At 41.8% G+C, this 17,249-nt stretch overlaps 2 protein-coding genes across 8 annotated transcripts in view; one reads left to right on the top strand and one right to left on the bottom strand.

Annotated features, from left to right (window-relative positions):
- The first annotated feature begins 21 nt into the window (after positions 1–21).
- fancb (FA complementation group B) lies at positions 22–12,695 on the top strand. The gene is made up of 8 exons (XM_054787365.1): positions 22–1,013; positions 1,644–1,793; positions 2,162–2,251; positions 2,424–2,552; positions 5,379–5,551; positions 6,024–6,442; positions 8,376–8,616; positions 9,189–12,695. The coding sequence occupies exons 1-8, from the start codon at positions 75–77 to the stop codon at positions 9,598–9,600; spliced, it is 2,553 nt and encodes an 850-aa protein (XP_054643340.1). The 5' UTR covers positions 22–74; the 3' UTR covers positions 9,601–12,695.
- Positions 10,809–17,249, bottom strand: part of glra2 (glycine receptor, alpha 2) — a 22,610-nt gene continuing 16,169 nt past the window's right edge. For 5 of the 7 annotated variants that reach the window (XM_054787374.1, XM_054787369.1, XM_054787371.1 and 2 more), the window contains 2 exons: positions 15,784–15,933; positions 10,810–14,684 (listed from right to left, as the gene is read on the bottom strand). In XM_054787374.1, the coding sequence (XP_054643349.1) occupies positions 14,403–14,684; positions 15,784–15,933 (432 nt within the window). In that variant the 3' untranslated portion in view covers positions 10,810–14,402. Of the gene's footprint in view, positions 14,685–15,783; positions 15,934–17,249 lie in introns of all 7 variants that reach the window. The other 2 variants (XM_054787373.1, XM_054787370.1) reach the window with 2 other exon arrangements.

Below are 17,249 nucleotides of genomic sequence, written 5' to 3'. Positions count from 1 at the left end.
GTGTTGGCGCGCGCATTCGAGTGTCAAAACAACACATTTCGGTAAAACTCCCTTAAAAGTCTATAATATTGTTGATGTTAAAGCAGCTAATATATAGTTATTTCCCTAATTGTAAGGACTCTAGACTACTCACAATGAGGGGTGCTACGTCAACTTCTAATCGTCTGTCATTCTGTGGTAAGATAATCACATTTAATTACGCTACCACCGCAAGTGACAACAAGAAAAGCGAGCTGACATTCCGCAGCTTTTCTTTCCAACAAGACGTGTTTGTAAAGGCAGATGAGGGAGCTTTTGTCATTAGTCACAAAGACGCTTCTCGTGTGGACTCCTCATTGAAGTGTAACTACGTCGTAGATGTTCAACGGAGGACAGCAACTCCGTGTGTCCTTGTGGCTAAAAAGAACAAGAAAGCAGACGTTTTCCTGTACAGTTTGTTCACAGTGAGTGGGTCAAACAGACTGGAGCCTTGCATCGAGTTCCAGCTGCCTCACCACCTGAATGGAGATGTTTGCATCCTCAAGGGTCCAACCGTGCTGTGGACACACGCTGATGCTGTGTTTCATACATCCAGGGCGGACGCAGGAGGGGTCAAGCGGGTGGCCCTCCAGCTGTCCCACTGTCTTGTTGGTGAGCTTCCACTTCATGGAGGACAAGCGTTCATACTGGGACAGTCCCCCACTAAGCAGACCATTGGCTACTTGCTGGAGACTGGCCGCTCCTTCAATGGCGCCATGATTCTACCTCACCCTTACATCAGCATCACTAAGTGCATCTATGTGCTGTCAGCTCACCAAGCAGGAGATTACACTGCATTACATTGCACTGCGGTTGCAGCCACCTCCAATCACCAGCTTCTTTACCTGGAGGATGGCATGGTGAAAGACACATGCCAGCTCCCATTCCAGCAACCTGAAGATATTCAGGCGGTCGACACGGGAAGGAATGGACTCATCTTTGTTGTGTCTTTTTGCCATGGGCATGTGTGCGCCGTCAGGAAGGACACATTGCAGGTATGTATAATGAGAGGTTCAAGGTGAATGTTCCAATTAGCATCATTGACCAGTTTCACAGCCATGAGGGTGCATGTTTGCACGAAGCCTGGCGGTTTGTATAATATGCTGTGTACAAATCATTCATATAGTCCTTCCTTATAGCAAGGTAACTTCTTAGTAGTCTTATCTCTTTCTTATTGAACATAATGTTGTCGAGATATAGATTACAAAATGGTCACATGTGCAGTATTGATTGAATGAAGAAACACAGCAGAATCCCCTTTTTCATCCTTCATTGTACCTACTTTTCCATTGGCAAAAATAGGTACTAACCGGTACTCTTTATAAAACCCTGGCTGACTAGGTGGTATTTGTAATACTACTGAATATTTCTCATACCTGGCCCGCCAGGGTTCCAAGAGTGCAGAAGCGCCAGTTTTGCTGCTGGTTGTTCAATGGCTGAGCAAAATTGCTGTTGCTGCACCATTGTAACATTTGGGGGTACATTCATGCTAAAAATAACAAATTAAACCCAGATGATAATGTGAGCTTACCTGTACTATACTCCATAGTCTCCACTTCGCAGCATTCACACTTTTTCGTATTTAATGGTGACATGTCTCAACATTATTGAATTGTTCTTTTCAGGTAGCAGCGCAATGGTCAGAAGTGAGCTCCGTGCATGTGGACGATTTTCTTGGATGTGGCACAGAACAGATACTGTTAGTTTTTATGGATGAAGGGGGACAACCACTGGAGCGTTTCATCATCACGGACCTATGTGGGGTCTCTTATTCGGTAAGGGAAACCTTTTATTCGAGCGCTATGTTTATTGGTCATCATAGAATCATCACTTCCGCCCAGCAACAGCAATGGAAAGGGAGGAAGGCCGAATCTTAAACACACTAAATACGGAATATCCTCCATGGTTATCTGCTGTTTACTTCATGGTTCCAAACTGTGCTGTAGTGAGCCAAACCATACCAAGTTTTGTTCCGAAAGGCTATTAGCGACCCACCTGTAGAGTTTGAAAAGGTTCTTAAAGTGATAGCAAGTGACATAAACAAGGATAGTAGGACCAAGATCATTTAGAATGCTGTAAACAAAGCTGTAAAAACTAATATTCAGTGTGCTTCTCAAGTAATGTGAAAATACTGCAATTTTAGCATGGTGAGCAAAAGGAAGCAACAGCGAAGACGGCTGCTCCGCCAGAGAACCACCTCCTCACGATTCAGGCTTTAGAATCCAGACTGCAGGTGATGTGCAACATATTACCGTGCTGAAGTTGCATCACTAACCTCTTATTTTTTTTGTTGTGACTTCTCATTAAGTCGTATTTGATTTGGAAAAAAAATATGATGCGTCTTAACAAATTTTCACTGTGCCATGCCTTTTGACTTCCCCTGCCATGTGACTGTCATTACACAGAGTGGACTGAGCGTGCTGCAAGAGCTTCAAGGAGAAGTGAGAGTAAAAGAAAGAGTTGTACAGCAGTCGGTGCGAGCACTCAGTGACGTCGTCCACCATCGAGAGCCATGTCTCACACAGCCTGAACAGGTAATACTGTTGTGTTTATTTAGCTGCAAATTGCAACTTCCTCATTGCAATCTCACAAAAGTGAGTAGACCCCACTCCACCAATGAATTACTATTTCCCAGTGCCAGCAGCACTTGTGCAGCCCCAGCCCATGATGCTACCACCACCATTCACTTCTTTGAGCACTTCTTTGAAATGAAGGAGACGGCTCGTTTCTTGCTAAGCAGAAGGGTGAGGGAGGGTTACACACATTGCACAGTCAGCACATGAACACGAGAGGGAGAGACGAGAGAGTGTGTGAGAAAAGTTGCTACAGTTGCGACTAAGGACTTTGAAAACTGTTACCTGGATGCTGCTTTTTTGTTTAGTTTGATTCATTTGGCTTTATATTGTGGTTGTGTAATGCTTGGTTGACATTGTTTGTCTCACTGTAAAGAGTTGGAAATTTACAGATAATACACACAATTACACTGGAACTTTTGTCTAATTGAGATGGGTCTTTCTTTTTGTATTTTATAATTAGTGTTTTTGTAGCAATCTGTTCAATGTTGAGCATATAAATAAAGCCATATACTGTCGAACCTCGGTTAGTGTACGCCCCGGTTACCATGTTTTTAGATATCGACAATTTATATCACAATTTTGCCATTTTAAGCATGTTGTATTTTGAATTGTTTTCTGCAAGTAAAACTATAATTGTAAAACGATAAAAACGTGCTTTGTGTTAACATTTTTGGAACTAATCAATTGGATTTACTCTAATTTCCAGACTCTAGAGCGATGTATAAGCCGCACCCACTAAATCTATAAGCCGCAGGTGTCCACATCATAACATGGGATATGTAGTACACAGAAAGATTGATTTTTTTAAAGTTTTGATTAAATAAATGTATTTTTTCCAAACAGCGGCGAACAGTGCTTGTAACACAGCTAGTTAAACAGTAGCCTACCAGAAAAGTCATTCATCGCCGTCTTCATTCTCCTGCTGGTAAGTGCAACCATTGAAGTCATCTTCTTCAGTGTCAGAGTTGAACAGCCTCAAAATTCCTTTGTCACACACTTTGTCAGTCTCTTTCTCTCTCTTCCGTTGTTGCTCTTGATGTCACTTTCGTCTCGAGGCAAATTAGCTCTTTAGCTTGAGCTGTCCTCTTCATCACGCGGTAGTCCAGCCTTTCAAAACCTGATGGAGACATGGATTTTTTGACACACTGTAAAGAAAGCTACTTGTACACTATAAACCTTGCAATGCTACTGTACCAGTGCCACTCGTTAGCTCCGATGATGAGACGTGAGATGCCTTTTTTTCCATCTGAGTTCAACAGCTGCCGCAGTCCAAACAGAAGTTGTAGTAATTCTACACTTGATCAAACTTACTTAAGATTTGTTAAAACACGATCGCTGCATAAGACTTCAAAATGTCATATTAGTGTCCACTTCACTCGTCCAATTCAGTCCTTCCTGAAGCTGCACTCAGAGCATCATGGGAACTTTAGTTCTTTTAGCTATTAGCTATATGACTGTATAAGCCGCAGGGTTCAAACAAAAAAATAGCGGCTTATACACAGGAAATTACGGTACATTGTTTATTATCGGAAAAATGGATTCGAGATTAGAGTACGTTTCGGTTAGAGTCTGACTTTCTGGAAGGAATTAATGACGCCAAGCAAGGTTCTGCGGTAAATAATAAATATTTACCACATATCATATTTTTACATTACAAATTCATTGTACACTCTCTCTGTCTCTTGAAAAGATGGACTGTATTAAAAATGGTTGCTGAAATGTGTATTTTCACTTTTGGTCTTGCCTAGGTTCCCAAAGTGGGGTACGCGCATCCCCAGGGGTACACCAATTGTCATGGGGGTGCGTGAATAAAAATGAAAAACAATTAGTACCTAACATTCATAATTACGAGTGCGGCTGAACACGTCACGGCGCAAGAACGGAGCAGAAAGGAGAAAGTGCATGAAGTTGTTCATTCCCTGTGCATTATATATGAACAAATAAGTAAGTTGGATGATTTTTTTGGGGGCATTAAGAGTGTTTAATCTTGAAGATTTCATCCTCACGCGGTGCAGCCAGTGAAAATCTGTCACTGTGGGTGGGGTTATTGTTAGTTATGTGTATTTTTGTACTTCGGATACTGCTTCATCATGATTGTTAAACTTTCTTCTTCAATTTGGTATTAAATTAATATGCAGACATAAACCATAGCCATCGTGGGTGGACAAAAAAATTCAGCCCATTCAAACAGAAGGATGCCACTCAAACTGGAATAAAAGATATGTAGGATGATTACTTATCTATTTATCAGTGCTCATGTGAAACTTTATCAAAATGTAAGCTTGCTAAATACAAATATTTTGACCAGGAATTTCTATTAAATTAATTAACCGATTCAGACAAAAAGGTTTATGTTTTTTAAGTGTCCAGGAGGAGGTCGTACATGGTTTCAGGTCAAATATCTGAAGGGGTAAGCAAGTTTGGGAACCACTGCTGTACAGCATACTGTAATGCTTAAATCAGTGAGGTTTGAGTCCCGCCCTCCTTCCTACGCCTTAAGTCATATGATTTGCTGGCACTTGTCACTCAAGTTGATAAATCGTCAGAATGGAAACAATGAGATGACAGCCAGTGTTTGTGACGCTGCCTCAGGCACCGAGGGCAAAGATGAAACCAATTCTTCTCTGAAACAACACTACAGCATACGTTGATTCTTGCTTTTAAATGCAAAAGTCGCCACTTGTGTGCTTGAATTCTCTTTTGTCGACATCCAAACTCCAAAACTGCAATGACTATCAGCACTGTCACACACTTGTCATTAGTCATCATCGTCTTTCTGTCCAGGAAGGTCTCATCGCTCTGTGGGAGAGTGATGACGAGTCAAAGGACGAGGACTTGGATGACAAGACCCAAGTCATGCCAGCGGTGTCCTGCAGACCTCAAGTTGACAAGCTGTGGCATCGTATTGTCGAGGACCGGTTGGTTGTGGGAGTGATACTTGCGGCCCAGAGCTCTGTGTAAGTTCATACAGTATACTCTGACTGGCCTCAATGTTAGGTACACTAAAGCGCTCCAATGTCTGCCTTTACAAAGCGATGAAAGTGCTGGTGTGTCTGACATAATTTACAACACACAAAAACACGTTTTCCCAAGTGTTATTCCAGCCTTTTTATTGCCCTCAGCCTTATGTGAATTTGAGCCACATGCTGGGTAGTTAGGCGGTTGTCATGGCAACATCGTTGTTCCCTCAACCAACCTGATACTTTGCGAGAGCAAGATTGCAGCGATCGGACACCTCCTTCCACCACCTGTTCCAGCACATGTGGAGAAAAAAATACCTATTGCCTCAGGTGTCTATTGAATTTTTGATGTATTCTCACCATCTGGAATATAGCCGTTAATCACCCACTTGCATTTGTAAACACACATACATCTGTGCTACTGTCCCTATGATGTGTGGTCCTCAGTGATGTGCTATTTTTGTTCCAGACCAGCGGTCGGTACGAGCTTATCCGTCCTGACAGAGGCGAGCCAGAGCTCACCGCCCGCAGTCATCCAGACCCAAAGCCAAGTGTTGTGGCTCCCCGTGCTCGGCCCCTCTCCCGCCACCTCCTCGACCTCCACCTTCCCAGAGCCGGCAGCCAAAAGAAGCAAGCGGCACGACGCAAGCGGCCCAAATGATCTCAACACAGCCAGACTCGCCGTGACTGCCGTGACCAGGCTGCCACCTTTGCTGAACTCTGGCTGTGTCAAGTGCAATGTCATGCTCCATTACGCCCCGACACAGGACGATTCCCTTGGCCTCGCCAGCGTCTCGACACCACCTGTCCTGCATTGTGGTCAAGTTACTGTAGACATCCACCAAGATTTCAAAGCTCGACTGCTGAAAAACCCCGAGCTTAAAACAGGTAAGTAGAGTTTACATGGCATTTCTTCAAAGGAGTACTTTACTGTACCATATGATAATATAATATATCATGTATTTATTATCTTATGAGATGTAAATACATGTAAAAAAAAAAAATGGAACGTGTGTTTCTTCTCAAGAACAGACGATGCTCCGATCGATTGGCCGCCAATCAATATCGTTCGATTTCAAAAAAGAAAGAAAAAACACGTGATCGACGTATGCCAATAAACGCCTTTCAAAGCCGATCACAAAAACCGAGGCAAATCCTACATGTCTGCTGTGTCACGTAGGGTTGCCAACAAAATGACGTGTCTCGTACTGAGCTTGACACAGGCTACGCCAATCCATGCCAGCGTGTTTGATCACTCCCATACCAAACATATTGCTCTTTGACTAATCTAGCTACCCTCTCGTCGTCGGACTCCAAATGTGACTTCATTGACATTTTGTTTTTAGAACAAACAAGCAATGTGGTTAGTTTGGAGCTCATTTTTGTCCCACGGGGAAGCCACAAGTGGATATCACGTTCTTAACAACTTATAACAACTTTACTTGTTGTTATTATACTAATTATGTCTTTTCCTCAAAATACTATTTTTCTGTTGTGATGGTGATACTGTCACAGGGGTCTCCTATCTCACCAGCTGATTTTGAGTAGCTCACCAAAGGGTCAAAGAATACACTAAGTCCCCAATTTACGAACATCCGACTAGCGAACATTCAGAGATACGAACACAAGCCGACTGGTCTATATTTTCATGTGTTTTGCCTTATAAGTCCATATTTATTTATATTTAAGTTCATATTTCACATGGTTGACCAGTAGAGGGCTCTGGGACACTGCTAATGGGACCAACAGGCGATGAAGACCAGGGGGAGGAGACGTGAAGAAAAGCTAAGTTGCAGCTGTACGATGCAACCCGGCACAGCTTGTGATTAAAGTTATGAAGAGTTAATAGGCCTGCTTAATTCTACACCACCCACAGAACACTACCTCTTTTAGAAGAGTCTAACGATGACGACGATTTGTCCTTTCAATATCTCCTCCACCACCACAACGACGTATGCTTGACCACTCCTCTTCAAAGGTAAATAACATTTATCATTACGTATTATTATATCATTTTTATTATTGTTTTTTCATTAATTATCCTCGTTTAATATTACTACTACATCCAAACTCATATTTACATACATACACATATACTGTATATGTATACACGTACATGTAGTACCTATATCATTGGTAATATTACCTTTTCCCCTACTGAAGAACAATTCGACTTAAGAACGGTCGTCTGGAACCAATTGTGTTCGTTAGTTGGGGACTTAGTGTATTTGCTTTTCTATAATGACAAATGATCACAGAATAGCACACTGTGCACTGGTATACACACTGTTTAAAGCAGGGGTCACCAACGTTTTTTCTTGGGAGAGCTACTTTTAGAAAATGAAAATGGCCACGAGCTACTCATTTTTGTAGAAATGATTTTCATACCTTATTTTAACCCAAACAGATCAAATATGCTTGTTTTACCAAAACATTCACAAAATGCTGGTATCCACAGCTCACGTTTTATGTTTCAGAATACTTTTCTATCTAGTGTTCTCACATTATTAACTGAAAACCTGAAGGAAATTAAGACGGGGCACCACGTTGGTGACCCCTGGTTTAAAGGGAGATGTGCTTGGTAAATAAAGTAGTGTACAATTTAAACGTTGCCAGTCATCAATAAAACACAGTTGACAGTTCTAATAGTGATGAAAGTTGGAGACAAACACAAACCATTGTTTCGCACAATAAAGGCAAAAAAAGACAATCCACCCAAAGGTTTATTTTTTAATAATTGCCTATTTGCCAGGGCCCTTGGAATTGTCTCAGCGCCCCTGACAAATATTACTCCTCAATTTTAACCATTACCTTATTACAGATGAGGCTCAGGAAGACCTGCTGTGTCTGTTGGCGGTGTTGGATCACTGGGTTTTCCGCGTAGACTCTCCCGATCACAGCTTCGGTGATATTGACGACTGGCTGCAGAGGAGAGTGGGCTGTAAGAGGATAGAAGTGAGCCCTCAGCATCGACTGTTGGCTTCTCAAGGACCATCTGCTGTCTCGCTGCTGCGCTGGCATCACATCAGCCCTTTCCAGGGGGAACTGACGATCCACTCCAGGTGAGAAGGACGCATTTCTAGTGCCATAACAGAACACTCAGGCAAGCAGCACTTATGCACATATAAATCTAGCAAAGGTGAGACTTAGCAAGAGAGTAGTCAACAAACTTTGATCAATATTTTTGCACAAAGATGTCAAACTCCATTTTATCTTGGGTCATATCAGCATTTAAAAAAATACACTATAAACTCCTGATCAAAATCTTAAGGCCAGTTGAAAAATGTCAACGTGCCATTTTCCACTGCAAAGTCCAACTGGCAATTTTGCAGCGTTGAAGGAGACGTGGCCTTTAAAGTTTTTTGTTTTTGAAACTCTTCCCTTGCAGATGACATCTGATGCTTACCGGGCTGCAGTCAGCACCTGTAAGGCCTTAAATTGGGTGCAGGATTGACTCCACTTGCACAATTCACAAAATCAAGATGCTTTGTGGGACATGGAGTTTATGGTCACTCATATTGTTTTTAGTGTCTGCTGGACCACATTAGGGCAATGTGGGTCAAATTAAATGATTTAAAAGAAGTCTTCTAGGATACAGTGATCTTCACATACGGGCTTTGTTGGTCTTCTGCAGCCACTTACAGATGCTCCAGCTTCTGGACTCCCTGCTAGGCTACCTTCCAGTGTCCTCCACCATCCAGCCCGTCAAGGATGCAAGAGGAGAGTGGCCACAGCAGATATTTTCTGTGACTTTGGAAAAGGAAGTGGCATTGCTGCATGAGTTTGTGTCATTGCCGCAATGTGCTGAGCAGGAAAGAGATGATGAGAGGATGACTGGGCCCGAAGAGACCCCTGAGACAGACTCGCTGGAGGGGCTCCAGAGGTGCCGATTGGCCTGGCAACGGGATGTGGAGAGGAGTAGGCGGACTTTAAACCCCCTAGTGGATGTGAGTAGGTACCGAATGCTTATCCAAAAGCTGTCTGAAGTTCAGCTTGATGGGGATTTAGCAGCGCTCATGGAGACGTGGAGAACGTTATCTCCATGAATTAATAAAAATATTGCCTTGTACAGTGATGGCGTTTTGGTTACCCTCGGTTGTTGCATCCCATCTCCAAATCCCAACCTGGTCAGTCATACAGTCTCTGTCTCGGTGGGTGGAGGCGGGGCCGCTAACATTCACACAGAGTGCAAAAGTGTGTAACGCAGTAGAAATTAAATTAGTAGATTGCAATATATTGTCATATATATATATGTTGTTGTTTTGTTTTTTTAAAGTAATGTTAAAATCTGGTCTCGTTCTCGTAGACCCATTGCCAGTCTCGTCTTGTGAACGGAGTGTCTCGTGACACCCCCACCTCCAAGGTGTCAATCGCTTTATTTCGACACGAGGCTGAGCTGCGCTCACATCCCTCCTGACGTTATGTGTCCTGAGAAGCACCGCTCTCTGTAGATGTTCTCTAATTTCACCCCGAAGCGCGAGATGTGGCAGTGATAGCACATAGGAAAGCTTTTACCAGTCCTTTCACCTCACGCTTCAGTTGTTTCCACCGATGATGCTGGCTGTTAAAATGCCACAAGTGAAGTCAGGCGACTCTTGGATGCACAAGATGTCTAACAGATTGACCTGGCAAGCAATGTTTCACAAAATGGTTCTTGTTGCTTTCGACCCAGAGGGGACTGAACAAATATGAACTTTTTTTTTGTCCAAGCCTCACTTATAATATTTTTTCCACATTGACACTTTATTAGCACAATCTAATGTAAGCCTTTACAGTAGTCTTGTGTATGTGTCATGCACGTTTATTGTAGTTAAAGATACAAATCTATTTGTCTAATGTGTATATTTAGCTGGAAATTACACAAGGGAGCGGCAAAATACTGTAACATGACTTGTTAGAGATTTTAATGGGGAAAAAAAATCTAGTCAACGCCCCATTTCAGTTTCCAATGGAATTTTTCTCCAAAAATGTGCCTCGGTTTTTGTGCACTAATCCATTTGCCCTGTACTGTATCATTCCACCGAATCAAGTGCCCGACAAAGCACCCTCCATGTTGGTGCCTCATTGTCTGTGTGTTTTTTTTATTGAGCGTGACTGCTAAATAACACACCATGGGGCCAAAGAAAATTGCGAGTGCCAACAATTTAAAGAAACAATAAAGAAAAGTGAGAAACACTATTGAATTCAAGAAAGAACCACAGGCATTTATTGCAGGCTTGAATTATCTCACAACTGGCACAATAATCCCGCATAAAAAGATGGGCTACTGTTGCGGCGGTAGCCCACAGCGAGCTGAAAGTCAATTCTGAACCACTGATGTCACTTCCTGTCGGCTACCCACTCCCAATGCCCACTCACGAATTTCGCAGCTTCACTCTTATCACGGTTTTTCAAAAATATAATAAGAAATCATACGCTTTAGTGGTTAAATGCTATTATCTGTCAAAAGAAAATGTGCATTTTGAAGCAAATTTGATGTATTTTTTTGCCTAAATAAAGCATTTTCAAGCACAAAAATGGCTAAATGAACTAAAATAAAATTATAGGGCATTCAGAAGACGCATTCAAAGACGCTGTGAATTCTATGTCGTAGTCTACAGTACACTGGTCACTAGGTGTCAGTAATGTTACTGTACTGTTTGGTGAGACACACAGGCACCAGACTCGTTCGCCAGAACAACAGGCTTTTATTGCTGGTTTGCAATATCTTGGTATCTCACAACAGGAGCAATAATCCTTAATAAAAATCTCATAAAATCACAGGCTGCTGTTGCGGCCGTAACCCACGACGTCACTTCCTGTCCACCTGTCACTCAGCCGCCTCTTAAATGTCTTATTTTCTGATATTCTGTGTACTATTTTGGTTATTACGAGTGTAAAGGTGACTATATCATGTGTAGAGAGCACTAATGATGGTTAAAAAAAATGTATTTAGAAGGTCGTAAACAGGTTTTCTATGCTCTAACTGCAAAAATATTCAATTTATAAATAAGAGATTCTACTTCGCAAAACGATTGGATCTGGAAACAGTTAATCGTGATAAACGAGGGATTACTGTACTTGAAAGTGCATCTTAAAGCGCCATACAAAATAGGAAAAAAATGTAATATTACTGTTAAAAATGTAAAGCTCAAAAAGAGATGTGTTGGGTGAAATGATTAAAATAAAAATCATACAATGAAATAATTTATTCAAATAGACTCCTCCTTCAAGTAAAAGCCTGGCACTCTCTGCAATTGAGTAAATCATGTCGCATGTATTACTTTGTTTATAATGTAGCGCGTAAAACCTTTGGCTTAAATAATGTACTGGCACCCTAGAACGATTTGCTGTTTCTCACACTCTGGCCTGATTGGGTGCAGTTGCCATGGCAACTCTCATTTCTCGCCTCTCAGCACTCACAAAGCCATCCCCACACCTCAATTAAACGATGGAAAAGTTGTTTCGATCCCGAGCGCAGTTCTAAACTGCAAGTCATTTTTCTTTCATACGCTGTCATTTGCCTTTTCAAACGTTATTAATGGACTGTTAGCAGGGCTGAAATTGATGGGAGTTCTATGTGAAGATTAGTGGTATTGATTAGTTTACAATCCTCGTGATTCAGGCTGGATGACTCATGCAGCGTTGCGTATTTACGTACTAAACTGGTTCATTTTGCTTGTTATGCACAAATCCCGGTTTGTGTATTTATTATAAGATGTTAATCTGCATCTAAAGAGCTGCTGTCTCATTATGCGTGATATGTTGTGTACATGTGGCTTTCGGCCAAGCGCACAATAACAACATATTTATGACTCTTTTACATCAAATTGTTCCTGTGGTGTTTATGCAGGCACACACAGAGATTTTCTCCCCATTGGTTGTGGTACTTGAGCCAGCACAATGTGAAGGTCCGTCATTATCATGCATTGGGGAAACCCACTGTCAGATAATATCCACATTACCCCAGGCCACGCAGCCATCCATGGCCAGTGTCATCACCTCGCTGGGATGAGACTTTTATCTGACCTGTAATCGGGCCAGAATAGATTCTCTCATAACGGAGACTAAACGTTATAGTATATGAAAGAAAAGCAATATAAAGTCTAGCTGTATTCATAAATGTATAAGGACGAGTTGACCTTATATGAGGTGGGAGTAAATGAAGCAAACACGGTGCAGTCAATTTTATTGATGTGCAGGCTGATAAATAAACGTATTCATTAATAGCATTCAAAGTGAAAGTTCTTCAGGTCCATTACCGGTTCTATAGCATGAATGTTAGGCAGGTTCAGCCTCGTCTTCCTGCCGACTATCTGCTGTCACCAACCGGCGGCATGTCAAAGGTCCACAGCAACGGCGAGAGAAGTATACACAAAGATAATTAAATGTGAGCGTTCCTCCAGTAAGATAAATAGGTCAGCAAAAAGAAGTTTTAAATTCTACAAGAGAAGGATTTATTTACGTGGACTATGATACATTTAAACACACTCAAAACTCTTTCAAATGTAAAATATTTGTCAGTTATGTCAGGGCTTCCCAAAGTTTTTCAGCTCAAGAACCAGACTAGAAAAATGATTGCTTCTTACAAAAAACACATATGCTCCTCATGATGTGGCACTGCTGTGAGTGATGATGAAGAACACAACTGACAAGAGTCAGAAAGCCGTTTGACAAGCAAGTGTCCCCTAAAACGGGTCCCGATCCTTAAATTTGGGGAACCCTGTTTTATATGATGAAATCAACTTTTCATGACTTTCAAAATATGTGGACCCCAAATGGAATTCATATGGAAATTCAAGGTGAGTACACGCACAAGCACGTCAATGTGACCCCGCCTCCCTCCTCTTATTAATAATACCCGCCATCTTACATAATGGAAATAAAGAAATGCTCACAATAATCCACGAAACCAAAGGTATGCTCACTCCTGAGCACATGCACGCAGTGTAGACGTGTCATACGGGTCATAATTAATGTGACTGTTCCTCCCACCTGTTATCGATGATTACTGCCACCTTTCACTATAGAAATAAACAGTGTGACAAAAAATAATCCATCCACAAAGTCAGGAAAGTTGCACTAATGCGGCATTGTATGATAAAACAAACGAGCAGAGTGAATGGTTGCCAGCGATGGAAACAACAAAAATCCCGTTTTCACCAAGCAATAAAGTTCAATAGGATTGTTTTTTTTTTGCATTGTCAGTATCAAAAGTTAAGTTAGCCCCCTTGCCAGTGAAGTTGGTACCCGAATGGGTATGGTACCTAAAGGGTGCAGCTGGAGGCATTGTAGTCTGTTGACTGGTTAATAGGGAATTATTAACCCTGCAACTGGGAAGAACACAAAATGTGCTTTTCTCAAGCAAACCATTTTGACATAAACAACCAGGCTTCAGTATTTCAAAACTCAAAATGGTTTCGGGCTAGTTAGTCCCCATTACATTAAAAGATTCTTCAGTGTTAGATGCATGTTCTTCCTGTATATATTACATAGTTCCAGCTCTGTCTTGTGTTAAAAGGAAGTGTTGTTGACAGTAGTACAATATAAAACAAACCCCTTGATAAGAAACGTCTCCTTACAGTCCTAGAGGCTCTTACTAAGCTACCGTACGATTATAAATAGTTGCTTTGTTCCTCAGACCTCAAGGCAAGATGGGTTAGAAAAAAGATTTGGTCCGCTGTAACCAGAATGCTACTAAAACTTTTGAGTTTTTCCCCGTATTCCTCTGACAATGATTGCAGCACTACTACAGAACGTCCACACTGTGAACATCCTCGGACATGATCCCTGAAAGAACACCAGTTGGCATTGATCCTCTACTGTCTTATCTCAGTCTGAGAAACAAGAAGATTGACCCTGTGACTCGTTAGTTTTTGTGGATGTCCTCGTGCCTGACGATCTTGTAGGTGATCCAGTAGAAGACGTTAAAGATGAGGAAGGCCAGAGGGAAGGCAGCTCGAGAGATTGTGTCTATCCTCTTAGCCCGGTCCACAAACTTCTTCTTCATGATATCCGTGTCTTTTGGGACCAACTGCTGAGGGTTCGGGGCCGGAGCGGCGTTCTTAACAGCTGAGCCGTCTTTTGTTGGCAGACACTGATTCACACTGTAGCCAGCAAAATTAAAACGGCCGTCACGCATGTCTTCATCCTGAAAAAAGACCAAAACACATGTGGACATATCGGCGCTCAGATGTTAACTTCTACTGGGAATCACAGAAATTATTATAGTTGACATTTGACGAAATTTCACTTATGCTGTGCACAACGAGACGGGAGAATCTCTGAACTGATCCTGAACTCCCGTTGGAATGCCGGTGTATCGAGCAGAGGATTGTTGCCCGGAGTAAATGTATGGAAAACTCCTAGCTATACAGTAAATCATGTTATTGTACTTTGGACAGCAAACCAGTTGACTGATTTAACAGCGCCTCTGCAGCCAACTTCAAGATGTGATTGATCAATAATCAATTCCACCAAATTTGGAAATGTAAAAACAATCAGTTCATCATCACACCCATCCCTACTACAAAACATGACCTCTTTGAACACATACTGTGCATTTCGATTTCTAAAGTATGAAATTGCGTCTTGTATCTCAGTTTCCTAGCTCAGTTGAGTCTGTGTCGCTCAACTTGTATCTAAAGTTACTTGGTTCATTTCGTACGCGGTGCATTTGACAAAACAGAGCTGTAAACAACCCGTGTTGCGTCGTTCACTGCCCGTCTTTTTTTTTTTTTTTCCCCCGTCAGCTTTTTTAATTTGGCTGGTGATATAAAGTCTGTTGGAAAACTTTGCTCGTAGTACTCAACGCGGTGCTTTTGAGGAAACTATAGTGAACAAGGCTGGCAGGTTATTTGCCTGTTTGCCATCACTGGATGTTTGCATGAATCACCAACTTCACACAGATCAATAAAAAATAATGAAATAATAAAGTCTTACAGATCACATACACAGTACACATATAGCTGAATAATAAACAATAAATATAGCAACTTCTGATCAATCCATGTCAATTTCAGACTTAAAATTATGTATTGATTTAAGACCCACCCGTTTGTGGTTAAACCACGCCCGCTGAGTACAGATACAGATCATTTGGATGGGTGAACAGATACAGATACAGATAGTGGTGTACTCGCTCATCTCTAGTAGCTAGCCATCCAAAGTTGAGCTATTGTTGTGACTGTCACGCCACCACTGTGCCTCTGAAAACTTGATGTAAACAGGAAGGTGCTATAAAAGTCTACCTTGTGATTCTTCCTTTGTCTTCGCCTCAAGCGGAGGAACTCTTTCTGTTGCCTGGAGACGAAATTTACCCCAGCGTATTCGAGCAATGCAGCAAATACGAAGAGCAGACACACCGCCATCCAGATATCAATGGCTTTCACGTAAGAGACCTGTGGGCGACAGGTAACATTTGCATTACATTTTCATCCCGTCAGCCTGTGGCTCAAGTGCACCTTGTGTGTTGAGCATAAAAATAATGGTGCAAGTTGCTAAATAAATCATATCAGATGTGTTTCCTAATAAATGAATCTGAACTGCAGTGTTTACATGACCGTAAACCTAAGCTGGGGAAATAATAACCACCTCAGCTACAAACAAAAGAAGAGCCACGGTTCGATAGCGATATCAGCTTGTCATCATCGGCGAGGAAGATAAAAGCTGCTCACCGAGGATGACCTCGGCTCTTCTGCGCCTGCCGATTAGCATGTGGAACACAACATCTCAGCTTTATGAGGGCACCCGAGCGGACCGACTTATTGTTTCCACGAGCGGCGGCCTCTCAGAAGCCTGATTTTAAACATTCATCACCTTATTTGCGTCTTTTATGTTCGAGACATGTCGATATAGGCTGTCTCCGCGCATGCAAATACTTGGATTGATTGCCAACATCAAACTCTCAAGTATCTTCAATATGTGCGCAGCAATTTACCACGATACCTGGAGCGGTCTTTTTGCAGGCCTTCTTAGAACTCAGCGATGGATTAGTCATGTCCACAAGACTGTCTTTGAAAGGACTCTAGTTTAAAGGCTTGTTCCTTTCAATTCAGTCTACAATAAAACACTGTGATCTCGCAGCACTAAACACCACACGGTTACCTCCAAAAAAGTACAAAGGGGCTTTGAGAAGTACTGTAGTTGGTCGGACCTGCACAGGTTGCCGCAAGTACTTTGGGGATTAATTCTCCTTAGCTTCTTTTTTAAACCTGCAATAACTTCTTTTGTGAACTGATAATTGGAAGAATTCCATATGCTCAAGATTGCTGTAGCTAAAGATAAATACGATCACAGCCAAAAGTCTTACGAAGGCAAACATGTCACTGGCTTAGACTCGGATGGTATATAATTACACTGTGTGGACTCTCTGTCACCCAGGTAATCCACAAATGACAAATCAAATACTGGTCTTTGTCTTGGTTGTTCAATCCAAAAGCCTTCGGTTCTCAAATTATGCTGAAGAACCCAATTTTATCTTTCTGGTGGTCGTTTTACATAAAAACCAAGAAGAACTACAATATTATCGTAATGCATTTTTATGAATAACACACATTTATACGATTCTGGAATGTGAGGAGTTTTTTGCAAAAATGTCCCAGTTTCAATGAAACTTGGAATTGGGGCATGTGTCTTTAGAGACCTCATTACATTCTGGATAAGATGCAAATCACACTGCTTTCTTACTAGGTAAGACAAACAACAAGTCAGGGTG

This window comes from Dunckerocampus dactyliophorus, chromosome 9, assembly GCF_027744805.1.
Source record: "Dunckerocampus dactyliophorus isolate RoL2022-P2 chromosome 9, RoL_Ddac_1.1, whole genome shotgun sequence".
NCBI lineage: Eukaryota > Metazoa > Chordata > Actinopteri > Syngnathiformes > Syngnathidae > Dunckerocampus > Dunckerocampus dactyliophorus.
Note: the sequence above shows the minus strand (reverse complement) of the source record. Positions and strands in the feature narration are given on the sequence as shown.